This window comes from Arachis ipaensis, chromosome B02 (assembly GCF_000816755.2).
Source record: "Arachis ipaensis cultivar K30076 chromosome B02, Araip1.1, whole genome shotgun sequence".
Taxonomy (NCBI): domain Eukaryota; kingdom Viridiplantae; phylum Streptophyta; class Magnoliopsida; order Fabales; family Fabaceae; genus Arachis; species Arachis ipaensis.
In genome coordinates, this window is record NC_029786.2 from 107,538,711 (window position 1) to 107,551,622 (window position 12,912).

The 12,912-nt window shown below is 34.4% G+C and overlaps 1 protein-coding gene and 1 long non-coding RNA gene across 2 annotated transcripts; one reads left to right on the forward strand and one right to left on the reverse strand.

Moving 5' to 3' along the window:
• Positions 272-526, reverse strand: LOC110269120. The gene is made up of 2 exons (XR_002358220.1): positions 435-526; positions 272-388 (listed from the first exon to the last, which is right to left on the reverse strand). It is a non-coding gene; the product is annotated as an uncharacterized LOC110269120 (long non-coding RNA).
• LOC110269336 (peroxisomal fatty acid beta-oxidation multifunctional protein AIM1-like) lies at positions 3,069-5,029 on the forward strand. Its single transcript, XM_021117114.1, has 8 exons — positions 3,069-3,159; positions 3,280-3,293; positions 3,533-3,621; positions 3,737-3,858; positions 3,968-4,089; positions 4,235-4,383; positions 4,555-4,693; positions 5,000-5,029. Exons 1-8 carry the CDS (start codon positions 3,069-3,071, stop codon positions 5,027-5,029), a joined length of 756 nt encoding a protein of 251 aa, XP_020972773.1.

Genomic DNA, 12,912 nt, shown 5'->3' on the forward strand with positions numbered 1-12,912 from the left:
ATTTTTAAAAAAATTTATATTTATTTTGATTATATTCAAATAATATTGCCAATTATGACCACCACACCAGTCAAATTTTTGCTATATTGGAAAACAGGAGCACTAACCGACCAAGTCCAAGCCCAACAACATTTTTCTCTAAACTTCTTTGTTTAATCTTAGCATTGACAGTTAACATAGTTGTCAATTGTATTGTATCATAAATTCATAATTAACAAGAACATAAAAGTGAGTGAAATAATAAAAAAGTAGGCCACTTCGCGCATACAAATATGATAACTTCACTTTTGCATTCATTATCGAAAGCAACACAAAACGCTTCACTACACTGGGCTTTTGTCCACTTGTAAATCTAACAACAAAACCACCAAATTCTCATTTTCAACCACTTGTAAATCTAACAACAAAACTACCAAATTCTCATTTTCAACCACCCTTTTAATCCCTAAAGATGGTGGTGGTTATGGAGGATGGAACTACAAATTTTCATTCATTTTTTCTTCTTTTTTTCTTATTCTCTAAATTTCTTTGTTCAATCTAGCATTGCCAGCTAACATAGTTGTCAATCGTATTGTATCATAAATTCATAATTAATAAAGATATAAATTAAAGTGAGTGAAATAATGAAAAAGTAGGCCACTTGCATGCAAATATGATAACATCACTTTCGCATTCATTATCGAAAGCAACACACACACTACTAGAATTTAGACATTTACTAACATTTTTTAACTAACACTTTTTAAAATGTTAGTTATACTAACAAAAATATATTGTTACTTTGTTAGCAACACTTGTAAAATAAATGTTAGCAAAGACACTTAAAAAAAAAAAGAAAAAAAAATCAGATACAAACGTTACAAATATACAAAGTGGTGAGTATTTTCATTTTCTTCCCGTTTCACGCATCATTCTCACTCTCGAAGCTGCACCTCTGGTTCCTCCTCAATCATCTCTTGTTCCGTCTCTTCAAGCTCTCGCTCCGCCTAATTGATCTCACGGTTCGCGAATCAAAACCACAATCGCGTGTTCTCACTCTCACTCCAACTTGTGTTGTCTCGCCTCTGGTTCATCTTCTCACACCGTCGTTTTGCCTCTGGTTCATCCTCTCGCGCCGTCGTCTTCTCACCGGTTCCATCGGCTGCTCGTCCCACAGCCTGGTGAGTTCTAGTTCTCTTATTCCGTTAGTATTTTTCTCCTTCAATCCTCTTTAATCTTTACATAATAATTAATTTGATGTATAACTATTAGTTGATTTAGGTTTTTAATTGGTTATTTAGTAGTTAAGTTTTGAATTTAAGTTTTGATTAAGTTGTTTATTTGCTGATCAAGTTGTTAAAAATCATATATTATTAGGTTTTCATATCCTCTGTTTTCTAGTTGCTTTTTCTTACTAAACTTGGATTCTAATTTCTAATTTCTGTTTTGTTTGATATTGCTAATTGAAAAAATTCAATTATTGATTCCATCATTTCTATGCACGAAGACATTGTTGTATAGAATAGTAATTAATTTGACACAAAATAAGATTTAGTTTGTTAAAAAGATTCAGTATCCAAAATTCCAAATTATTTTACTTATAATACTTCTAACTCAAGCATATTAACACATTTACATTATCATATTATACATAGGCCCTTGAAAAGTGTCAACTTGGTGATGAAGTTAGAAGAAAAGAAGAAAATTTGGACTCTCCAGGTTTGCGTTCTATTTTTTTTGAATCAATAATTATATATCCTCCTAATTTATAACGAGAAAAATTTTGATTACTCTACATGAATATAGTGATACAGTAACCTTTGAAGTTATTGCTAAGGCAAAATTGATGCTGCAGTTAGCGAAAATGACGAGAATTGGAGCATGGGACAGAGGCTATTGGTGTGCCTTGGTAGGGTGCTTTTGAAGAAAATTTAGCCACTCCATGAATTGGAATTCTTATTAAGCAGTTTACTACAAATTTATAATCATCCTCTTGGGCTTTTTACTTTACTGAACAATGAAACATTGTTACTTAAAGCCTTTGATAGAATATTAGAATGACTTCTTTTTTGTTAAGCTTTTGGTTGTGTTCTAATTTGTTTTCTTATGAGATGAAGTGTTTTAATGGTGATGCAGGAGAGAAAAAGTTTGCGGAGTGCTTTGTCTATAAACAGCAAGGACACTTGAGTAAAAAGTGCCCTCAAAATGCTCATGGTATCTATCCTAAGGTATTATTGTTTCTCTTTCTTGTTTGCCATGTCAAATATATCATGATGTATTAGCCAAACACTTGAATCAACTGTCTAATCTATATTAAGTAATTGTTTATACTAGAGTGGTTGTTATAAAATATGTAGTGGCATGACACATTTGGCAAGGGATTGTCCCGAAAAAGGGAAGAAAGCACCTTTTGCTGCTAATGGGCCTGCTGATGGATGTAAGTCTATTCCTATATTCATGGTTTTGATATCTAAAGTTTCATCTTTTGTTTAGTTTGTATGGGGCCCATATCTCCTTTGTTTGTATTTCCAAACATACATCTGATATTATTTATGTTTTGCTGCTATTTAGCTGCATTTAGATCCAGTCTGCAAGTAGAATAATGATTGACCTTAACCTCAAGTACATGCAAGTGGTGGAGGTGCACTGCTTTTGCTTGTTCATCACCTTATGATAACTAAAAGAATTGCTGCTAAAAAAAATTAGTGCTATTGTTTGCTCTAAATCTAATTTATTCTCTTGTTGGGTGTTCTAAATTGATACTATGGAGCCATAGGATATCATGGAGTGGCTAATCAAATACTTGCCTCTGACAGTTGTATAAGAAAATGACGTTCTTCATCACTGAGCTCTAAATCTGATTTCCTCTTGTTGGCATTGTTGAGGCATTTGGATTTTGGTATTTGAGTATTCAAATTTTCAGTAGGAAAATTGGTAAGTTCACCCAACACAACGCCCTTCCTCTTGAGGGGTTGATTCTCAGTGAGGTTTGCGGTCATGGCCCTCCTCTTTGTGGCGGCACGAGTTTCTATCTCTGAAGGTGCCTCTCTTTGAAGAAAGGGGATAGAGAAAGAGAGAGGGCAATAAGAATGAGCAGAGAAGAGAGGAAGAGGGTGCCAAATTTGAAGGGAGGAATATTGAAAGAGACAATTGGGATTTTCACTGTTGGCATAGTACCAGGTTTGAAACTTGTTATCATGCCTTCTGATAATGTGTTACTATATTTTCTCTCAAATTCCAAACTTCATTGAAGTCTTAATCAACTTGTTGTATAATGTGTTTTTATTTTTGTTTTTTCAGATTCTTCTGATAATGTTTGTATATAAATTGTACGCTTAGCATGGGGTTTGATGCAATTACACTCAAAAGTGGCTGGGATGAGTATGGCATTGCCTATGGCAGGCCTATAAAAAAATGTGCACATCAGAAGAGTGCATCTCCAATCTTCTTCCGGCTCTACTCTTGCGTTTGGCAGTGACATGTCCGGCGGCATTTCGAATGTCCTAGTGGAGCATGTTCATCTCTACAACTAAAAAACCAGCATTGTGTTCAGAACCACCAGGGGAAGAGGTGGTTACATGAAGGAGATAGTTATATCAGACATAGTTATATTGAAGAACATGACTGGGACAAGATTCTCAAGTAATCTAAAAGAGTGGCATGGATAAAATTTACATGGTTTTGTTTTGTTAGTATGTGTGCCACCATGTAAATTCTGTGGTCTATTTGATGGAGTTAATCTTTCCTTCGCCTGCAGGTTTTCGGACTTGGCTGGCTATGGAGTAGCTGTAGCCATTTCCAAAGAATTTGAGGGTTCATTTCGTGGTCTCACGTATAAATCTCCACTGCTTGATCTTATGATCAAAAGTGGGAGAAATGGTAATACTTATTTTTCAGTTAAATTAAGCTTTCTTTGTGCCGAGGACATGCTTCAATTTTCATTTGTTTACATAACACATTCTTTCCTTGATCACTTGTGTCCTTTCAGGCAAAAATAATGGGAAAGGATACTACATTTATGAAAAAGGTAGCAAGCCAAAACTCGATCTTTCAATATTACCAATTGTTGAAGAGTCGAGAAGATTTGCCAATATTATGCCTGGTGGAAAGGTACTTTTCTTTTGAAAATGCTGTATTGCAAGTGATTGTTTGATCATAAGCTTCCTCTCTCACTAGATTGTATCTATATCTTCTTGAATTTGCTCGTCGGCATTAGCTTGTGTAGTGAAGCTGATAGCATTTATTCCTTTTGCAGCCTATATCTATTACTGACCATGAGATTGTAGAGATGATACTCTTTCTAATAGTGAACGAGGCATGCCGTGTTTTAGATGAAAGAATGGTTATTCAAGCATCAGACCTCGATATTGCTTGTGTTCTTGGGATGAGCTTCCCTAGTTACAGGTGGGTTTACCCTTTCCTTTTTCTTTCCTCGTCTAAAATATTGAAGGGCTAAAGCTAAGAAAAGGAATTTATAAAAGCATTCCAAAATCATTTGCTTCCATGTAATAATTTGTAAACTATTTGAACTCTTAAACCATCATTTATGTTACTGCCCCTTTTGTACTTATCTAGTCCAGCATGTTTTATGATCAGCTTTCTAGTTGGGGCAAAGGATGTATATAACAGCCTAAAAAAATGGTCAGAATTATATGGTAACTTCTATAAGCCATCAAGGTATCTGGAGGAAAGGGCAATTCAGGGCATTTCTTTGGTAAGACTCTATATCTGTTATTTTCTATTTGAATTTCATGGAACTTAGTATTTTTAATTTCTTTTGTATATGAGAAAAAAATGTTAAATTGACATAGTTATCCTTATCTAAATATCCTAAGGTAACTATGTCAATTTAACATTTTTTTCTCATATACAAAGGAAATTGAAAATACTAAGTTCCATGAAATTCAAATAGAAAATAACAGATATAGAGTCTTACCAAAGGAATGCCCTGAATTGCCCTTTCCTCCAGATACCTTGATGGCTTATAGAAGTTACCATATAATTCTGACCATTTCTTTAGGCTGTTATATACATCCTTTGCCCCAACTAGAAAGCTGATCATAAAACATGCTGGACTAGATAAGTACAAAAGGGGCAATAACATAAATGATGGTTTAAGAGTTCAAATAGTTTACAAATTATTACATGGAAGCAAATGATTTTGCAATGCTTTTATAAATTCCTTTTCTTAGCTTTAGCCCTTCAATATTTTAGACGAGGAAAGAAAAAGGAAAGGGTAAACCCACCTGTAACTAGGGAAGCTCATCCCAAGAACACAATTCGAGGTCTAATGCTTGAATAACATTCTTTCATCTAAAACACGGCATGCCTTGTTCACTATTGGAAAGAGTATCATCTCTACAATCTCTTGGTCAGTAATAGATATAGGCTGCAAAAGGAATAAATGCTATCAGCTTCACTACACAAGCTAATGTCGACGAGCAAATTCAAGAAGATATAGATTCAATCTAGTGAGAGAGGAAGCTTATGATCAAACAATCACTTGCAATACAGCATTTTCAAAAGAAAAGTACCTTTCCACCAGGCATAATATTGGCAAATCTTCTCGACTCTTCAACAATTGGTAATATTGAAAGATCGGGTTTTGGCTTGCTACCTTTTTCATAAATGTAGTATCCTTTCCCATTATTTTTGCCTGAAAGGACACAAGTGATCAAGGAAAGAATGTGTTATGTAAACAAATGAAAATTGAAGCATGTCCTCGGCACAAAGAAAGCTTAATTTAACTGAAAAATAAGTATTACCATTTCTCCCACTTTTGATCATAAGATCAAGCAGTGGAGATTTATATGTGAGACCACGAAATGAACCCTCAAATTCTTTGGAAACGGCTACAGCTACTCCATAGCCAGCCAAGTCCGAAAGCCTGCAGGCGAAGGAAAGATTAACTCCATCAAATAGACCACAGAATTTACATGGTGGCACACATACTAACAAAACAAAACCATGTAAATTTTATCCATGCCACTCTTTTAGATTACTTGAGAATCTTGTCCCAGTCATGTTCTTCAATATAACTATGTCTGATATAACTATCTCCTTCATGTAACCACCTCTTCCCCTGGTGGTTCTGAACATAATGCTAGTTTTTGAGTTGTAGAGATGAACATGCTCCACTAGGACATTCGAAATGCCACCGGACATGTCATTGCCAAACGCAAGAGTAGAGCCGGAAGAAGATTGGAGATGCACCCTTCTGATGTGCACATTTTTTTATAGGCCTGCCATAGGCAATGCCATACTCATCCCAGCCACTTTTGAGTGTAATTGCATCAAACCCCATGCTAAGCGTACAATCTTATATACAAACATTATCAGAAGAATCTGAAAAAACAAAAATAAAAACACATTATACAACAAGTTGATTAAGACTTCAATGAAGTTTGGAATTTGAGAGAAAATATAGTAACACATTAATAGAAGGCATGATAACAAGTTTCAAACCTGGTACTATGCCAACAGTGAAAATCCTAATTGTCTCTTTCAATATTCCTCCCTTCAAATTTGGCACCCTCTTCCTCTCTTCTCTGCTCATTCTTATTGCCCTGTCTCTTTCTCTGTCCCCTTTCTTCAAAGAGAGGCACCTTCAAAGATGGAAACTCGTGTCGCCACAAAGAGGAGGGCCATGACTGCAAACCTCACTGAGAATCAACCCCTCAAGAGGAAGGGCGTTGTGTTGGGTGAACTTACCAATTTTCCTACTGAAAATTTGAATACTCAAATACCAAAATCCAAATGCCTCAACAATGCCAACAAGAGGAAATCAGATTTAGAGCTCAGTGATGAAGAACGTCATTTTCTTATACAACTGTCAGAGGCAAGTATTTGATTAGCCACTCCATGATATCCTATGGCTCCATAGTATCAATTTAGAACACCCAACAAGAGAATAAATTAGATTTAGAGCAAACAATAGCACTAATTTTTTTTAGCAGCAATTCTTTTAGTTATCATAAGGTGATGAACAAGCAAAAGCAGTGCACCTCCACCACTTGCATGTACTTAAGGTTAAGGTCAATCATTATTCTACTTGCAGACTGGATCTAAATGTAGCTAAATAGCAGCAAAACATAAATAATATCAGATGTATGTTTGGAAATACAAACAAAGGAGATATGGGTCCCATACAAACTAAACAAAAGATGAAACTTTAGATATCAAAATCAGGAATATAGGAATAGACTTACATCCATCAGCAGGCCCATTAGCAGCAAAAGGAGCTTTCTTCCTTTTTTCGGGACAATCCCTTGCCAAATGTGTCACGCCACCACATATTTTACAACAACCACTCTAGTATAAACAATTACTTAATATGGATTAGACAGTTGATTCAAGTGTTTGGCTAATACATCATGATATATTTGACAAGGCAAATAAGAAAGAGAAACAATAATACCTTAGGGTAGATACCATGAGCATTTTGAGGGCAGTTTTTACTCAAGTGTCCTTGCTGTTTACAAACAAAGCACTCTGCAAACTTTTTTCCTCCTGCATCACCATTGAAACACTTCATCTCATAAGAAAACAAATTAGAACACAACCAAAAGCTTAACAAAAAAGAAGTCATTCTAATATTCTATCAAAGGCTTTAAGTAACAATGTTTCATTGTTCAGTAAAGTAGAAAGCCCAAGAGGATGATTATAAATTTGTAGTAAACTGCTTAATAAGAATTTCAATTCATGGAGTGGCTAAATTTTCTTCAAAAGCACCCTACCAAGGCACACCAATAGCCTCTGTCCCATGCTCCAATTCTCGTCATTTTCGCTAACTGCAGCATCAATTTTGCCTTAGCAATAACTTCAAAGGTTACTGTATCACTATATTCATGTAGAGTAATCAAAATTTTTTTCGTTATAAATTAGGAGGATATATAACTATTGATTCAAAAAAAATAGAATGCAAACCTGGAGAGTCCAACTTTCTTTCTTTTCTTCTAACTTCATCACCAAGTTGACACTTTTCAAGGGCCTATGTATAATATGATAATGTAAATGTATTAATATGCTTGAGTTAGAAGTATTATAAGTCAAATAATTTAAAATTTTGGATATTGAATCTTTTTAACAAACTAAATCTTATTTTGTGTCAAATTAATTACTATTCTATACAACAATGTCCTCGTGCCTAAAAATGATGGAATCAATAATTGAATTTTTCCAATTGACAATATCAAACAAAACAAAAATTAGAAATTAGAATCCAAGTTTAGTAAGAAAAAGCAACTAGAAAACAGAGGATATGAAAACCTAATAATATATGATTTTTAACAACTTGATAAGCAAATAAACAACTTAATCAAAACCTAAATTCAAAACCTAACTACTAAATAACCAATTAAAAACCTAAATCAACTAATAGTTATACATCAAATTAATTATTACGTAAAGATTAAAGAGGATTGAAGGAGAAAAATACTAACGGAATAAGAGAACTAGAACTCACCAGGCTGTGGGACGAGCAGCCGATGGAACCGGTGAGAAGACGACGGCGCGAGAGGATGAACCAGAGGCAAAACGACGGTGTGAGAATATGAACCAGAGGGAGACAACACGAGCTGGAGTGAGAGTGAGAACACGCGATTGTGGTTTCGATTCGCGAACCGTGAGATCGATGAGGCGGAGCGAGAGCTTGAAGAGACGGAACAAGAGATGATTGAGGAGGAACCAGAGGTGCAGCTTCGAGAGTGAGAACGATGCGTGAAACAGGGAGAAAATGAAAATACTCACCACTTTGTATATTTGTAACGTTTGTATCTGATTTTTATTTTCTTTTTTTTTTAAAAAGTGTCTTTGCTAACATTTATTTTACAAGTGTTGCTAACAAAGTAACAATATATTTTTATTAGTATAACTAACATTTTGAAAAGTGTTAGTTAAAAAATATTAGTAAATGTCTAAATTCTAGTAGTGTGGTGGTTGTAGGGGATGGAACTACAATCTTTCATTCATTTTTTTCCTCCTTTTTTTCTTGTTCTCTAAATTTATTTGTTCAATCCAACATTGACAGCTAACATAGTTATCAATCATATTGTATTATAAATTCATAATCATGAATTTATAATTAACAAGGATATAGAAGTGAGCAAAACAATAAAAAAGTATGCCACTTTCGTGTAAATATGATGACTTCACTTTTGCATTCATTATCGAAAGCAATACAAAACGCTCCACTGCACTGAATTTTTGCCCACTTGTAGATCCAACAACAAAATCACCAAATTCTCATTTTCAACCACCCTTTTAATCCTGGTGGTAGTGGTAGATGGGACTATAATTTTTTATTCATTCTTTTCTCGTTTTTTTTTTGTTCTCTAAATTTCTTTGTTCAATCCAACATTGACAGCTAACATAGTTGTTAAACGTATTGTATCATAAATCCATATTTAAAAATTCATAATTAAAAAGGATATAAAAGTGAGTGAAATAATGAAAAAGTAGGCCACTTGCGAGTAAATATGATAACTTTACTTTTCCATTCATTATTGAAAGCAACACAAAACACTCTACTGCACTAGGCTTTTGTCTACTTGTATATCCAACAACAAAACCACCAAATTCTCATTTTCAACCTCTATTTTAATCCCTAAATAAGGTGGTAGTAGTGGTGGATGGAACTTTCATTCATTTTTTTCTTCCTTTTTTCTTGCTCTCTAAACTTCTTTGCTCAATCCAACATTGACAGCTAACATAGTTGTCAATCGTATTGTATCATAAATTCATAATCATAAATTTATAATTAACAAGGATATAAAAGTGAGTGAAACAATGAAAAAGTAGGCCACTTGCATGTAAATACGATGACTTCACTTTTGTATTCATTATCGAAAGCAACACAAAACGCTCCACTGCACTGGACTATTGCCCGCTTATAGATCCAACAGAAAAACCACCAAATTCTCGTTTTCAACCACCCTTTTAATCCCGGTGGTAGTGATGGATGCAACTACAATCATTCATTCATTTATTTCTTCCTTTTTTCTTACTCTCTAAACTTCTTTGTTCAATCCAACATTGACAGCTAACATAGTTGTCAATCGTATTGTATCATAAATTCATAATCCTAAATTCATAATTAACAAGGATATAAAAGTGAGTGAAATAATGAAAAAATAGGCCAATTGCGTGCAAATATGATAACTTCACTTTTTCATTCATTATCGAAAGCAACAAAAAATGCTCCACTGCACTGGCCTTTTGTCCACTTGTAGATCCAACAACAAAACTACTAAATTCTCATTTTCAACCACTCTTTTAATCCCTAAAGAAGGTGGTGGTAGTGGTGGATGGAACTACAATATTTCATTCATTTTTTTCTTCCTTTTTTTTTTTTACTCTCTAAACTTCTTTGTTCAATCCAACATTGACAGCTAACATAGTTGTCGATCGTATTGTATCATAAATTCATAATTAACAAGGATATAAAAGTGAGTGAAATTAGGACAATTTTCAACCATCCCTAAAGAAGGTGGTGGTAGTGGTGGATGGAACTACAATATTTCATTCATTTTTTTCTTCCTTTTTTTTTTTTACTCTCTAAACTTCTTTGTTCAATCCAACATTGACAGCTAACATAGTTGTCGATGTTGTCGATCGGCGGAACGTTTTCCCGATGTGTTAAACGGATCAGTCCGCTTATTATTTTATTTTATTTTTTGAAAAATATTTTGACAAAAAATACCACTTTCCACTTTTAAAACCATAAACAAATAGTATTTTTTTTTTAAATTGTTGGATTAGATTTTCAGGTCGGATCGAGAGAAATATTGGCTACAAGTGCTATTTTTTTTAAAAATGTAAAAAAAATAAACAGGCCACCCGTTTAGCCTGGAACTAACCCGTTTAATCCGTCAATTTTTTCAGGTTAATCAGACTCAGCCCATTTAACCTGAAATTTAGACGGACTTAATTTTAGAGACAAAATCCATCCATTTAAATAGATAAACGGACTGATCCGATTAATTTGGCCTATTTTAACGGCCAATGTAACAAGTTAATATGTATGTTGCCAACACATTATGCCATTAACGGAATAAGGATTAGCAAAATACCCGCCCCATAATAACGTTTCCCCCCTTCCTCGTGACCAACCCACAAACCCTTCCCCCATACCCGCATCGTACCCTACCTCTGCTCCTCACAATCTCCTGCCGGACTCTCGCGAAATACCGTACGCGTTCCGGCTCCCTCATGTGTCCACAACCGTCGCACACATCCATGCTTCGTCGCACCTCCCTAACCGCCGCCCGCAGCCCAATCTCGTCACGCCTCCATTGCACCGCTGCAGGTAGCCCAACTTTGTTCTCCATGCATCGCGTCGCACAACCTTACGGATATTTCTTTTTATTGTACATGGATGTTTAATTTTTATTGTACATGGACGTTTCTTTTAAGTTCGATAAATGTTGTTTTTTATTGTACATCACGTATGTTTCTTTTTTTTTTTTTACCAAAGATAGGAGACTCGAACCCGCAACCTCTTAATTGAGTATGTGGAGACTATGCCATTTGAGCTATTACTCATTGGTAAAAAATTTGAAAAGATAGAAGACTCAAACCCGCAACCTCTTAATTGAGTATGGAGAGTTTATGCCATTTGAGCTATTACTCATTGGCCACGTATGTTTCTTTTTATTGTATATGGATATTTCGTTTTTATTGTACATGAATATTTTTTTAAGTTCGATGGATGTTTTTTTTTATTGTACATAGATATTTTTTTATTGCGGCGGTAAGGTCCAGCATTGCCGGCGATATTGACAGCATAATAGGAGAGGGAGGAGTGGAGTAACTGTGGTGAAAATAAGGTAATGAGAAAGGAGAAAAGTGTAATTAAGAGTAAAGATGGATAATATATTTTTTTCAGGTTTAATGAACCTATAATATAATCTGTTACTTACATTGATTACATTTTTTGTTGCCTACCCAACAGAATTGATTTACTTCATTAACTAATAATAAAACTTGTAATCCAACATTAATACTTATACGTCCACTACCCACTTATATATAATATATAGCTCATAGAAAAAACGACACATAACCCTAAGTTAGTCACTTTTATGATTATATATCTACATATATAGACATATGTTATTATTATAATTTTGACTAAAGTTGATTCATTTAGTGTACGGGGATTTCATAATGGGTTCCATAAGCCACGTCTTCCACTTCACCCTCCAAAGAATAAAAGGTTGTTTCTACTTTCATAGTGTTAATCGTTAAAGGACTCCTCTGTGCTACTGCTTACAGATTAGCTTTCCCTTATTTCATTATTGATCACTTTCAGTGGATAGCAGCTAATTATTATATTATCACAATCAAACAGAAAGTTCTTTATTTATACATTATTTTACCCACATTAATTATTTTGTTATGTTACTTTATTCCTCACGATTCATTTAGATATCTTTTCTTTTGAAAGTTGCTCCATTATTATATATTTGTTGCCACCATGCATATGTATGTGGAATATACTATTAGATGTGAAATACAATAATATGAAAATAAAACCCACTATTATAGCTTCTTCCTTCTCTTCTTGATGCTGATGTGACCAACTAGTGCTTTTCTTCGTTTTGTTTCTTTCGGGCATTCTTCTCATCATCAACAATAGTGCAGCCATTTAATATTTTATTAGCTTAGTGCCTATCAAATTCAAATCGGTCTCGCCAACTCACAAATTAAGCCAATTCAATAAGGTGGAAACTCAGTTGCAATCGACTTCACGTGAAGTTGATAACTAAAAGTCGTTAGATGATTTGACTGATTTGACTAAATTTTCATCTAGTGACTCTCAGTTATCAACTTCACATGAAGTCGATTGCACCTGAGTTTATCAACTTCACGTGAAGCCGACTGTACTTGAGTTTTCACTCAACTCAGGTGCAGTCGACTTCACGTGAAGTTGAT

Coding starts and splice junctions, on each gene's coding strand:
- LOC110269336 (XM_021117114.1), top strand. CDS start 3,069: ATGAGCAGAGAAGAGAGGAAGAGGGTGCCAAATTTGAAGGGAGGAATA. Junction 3,859..3,967: donor GATCAAAAGTGGGAGAAATG/GTAATACTTATT, acceptor GTGTCCTTTCAG/GCAAAAATAATGGGAAAGGA. Junction 4,090..4,234: donor ATATTATGCCTGGTGGAAAG/GTACTTTTCTTT, acceptor TTCCTTTTGCAG/CCTATATCTATTACTGACCA.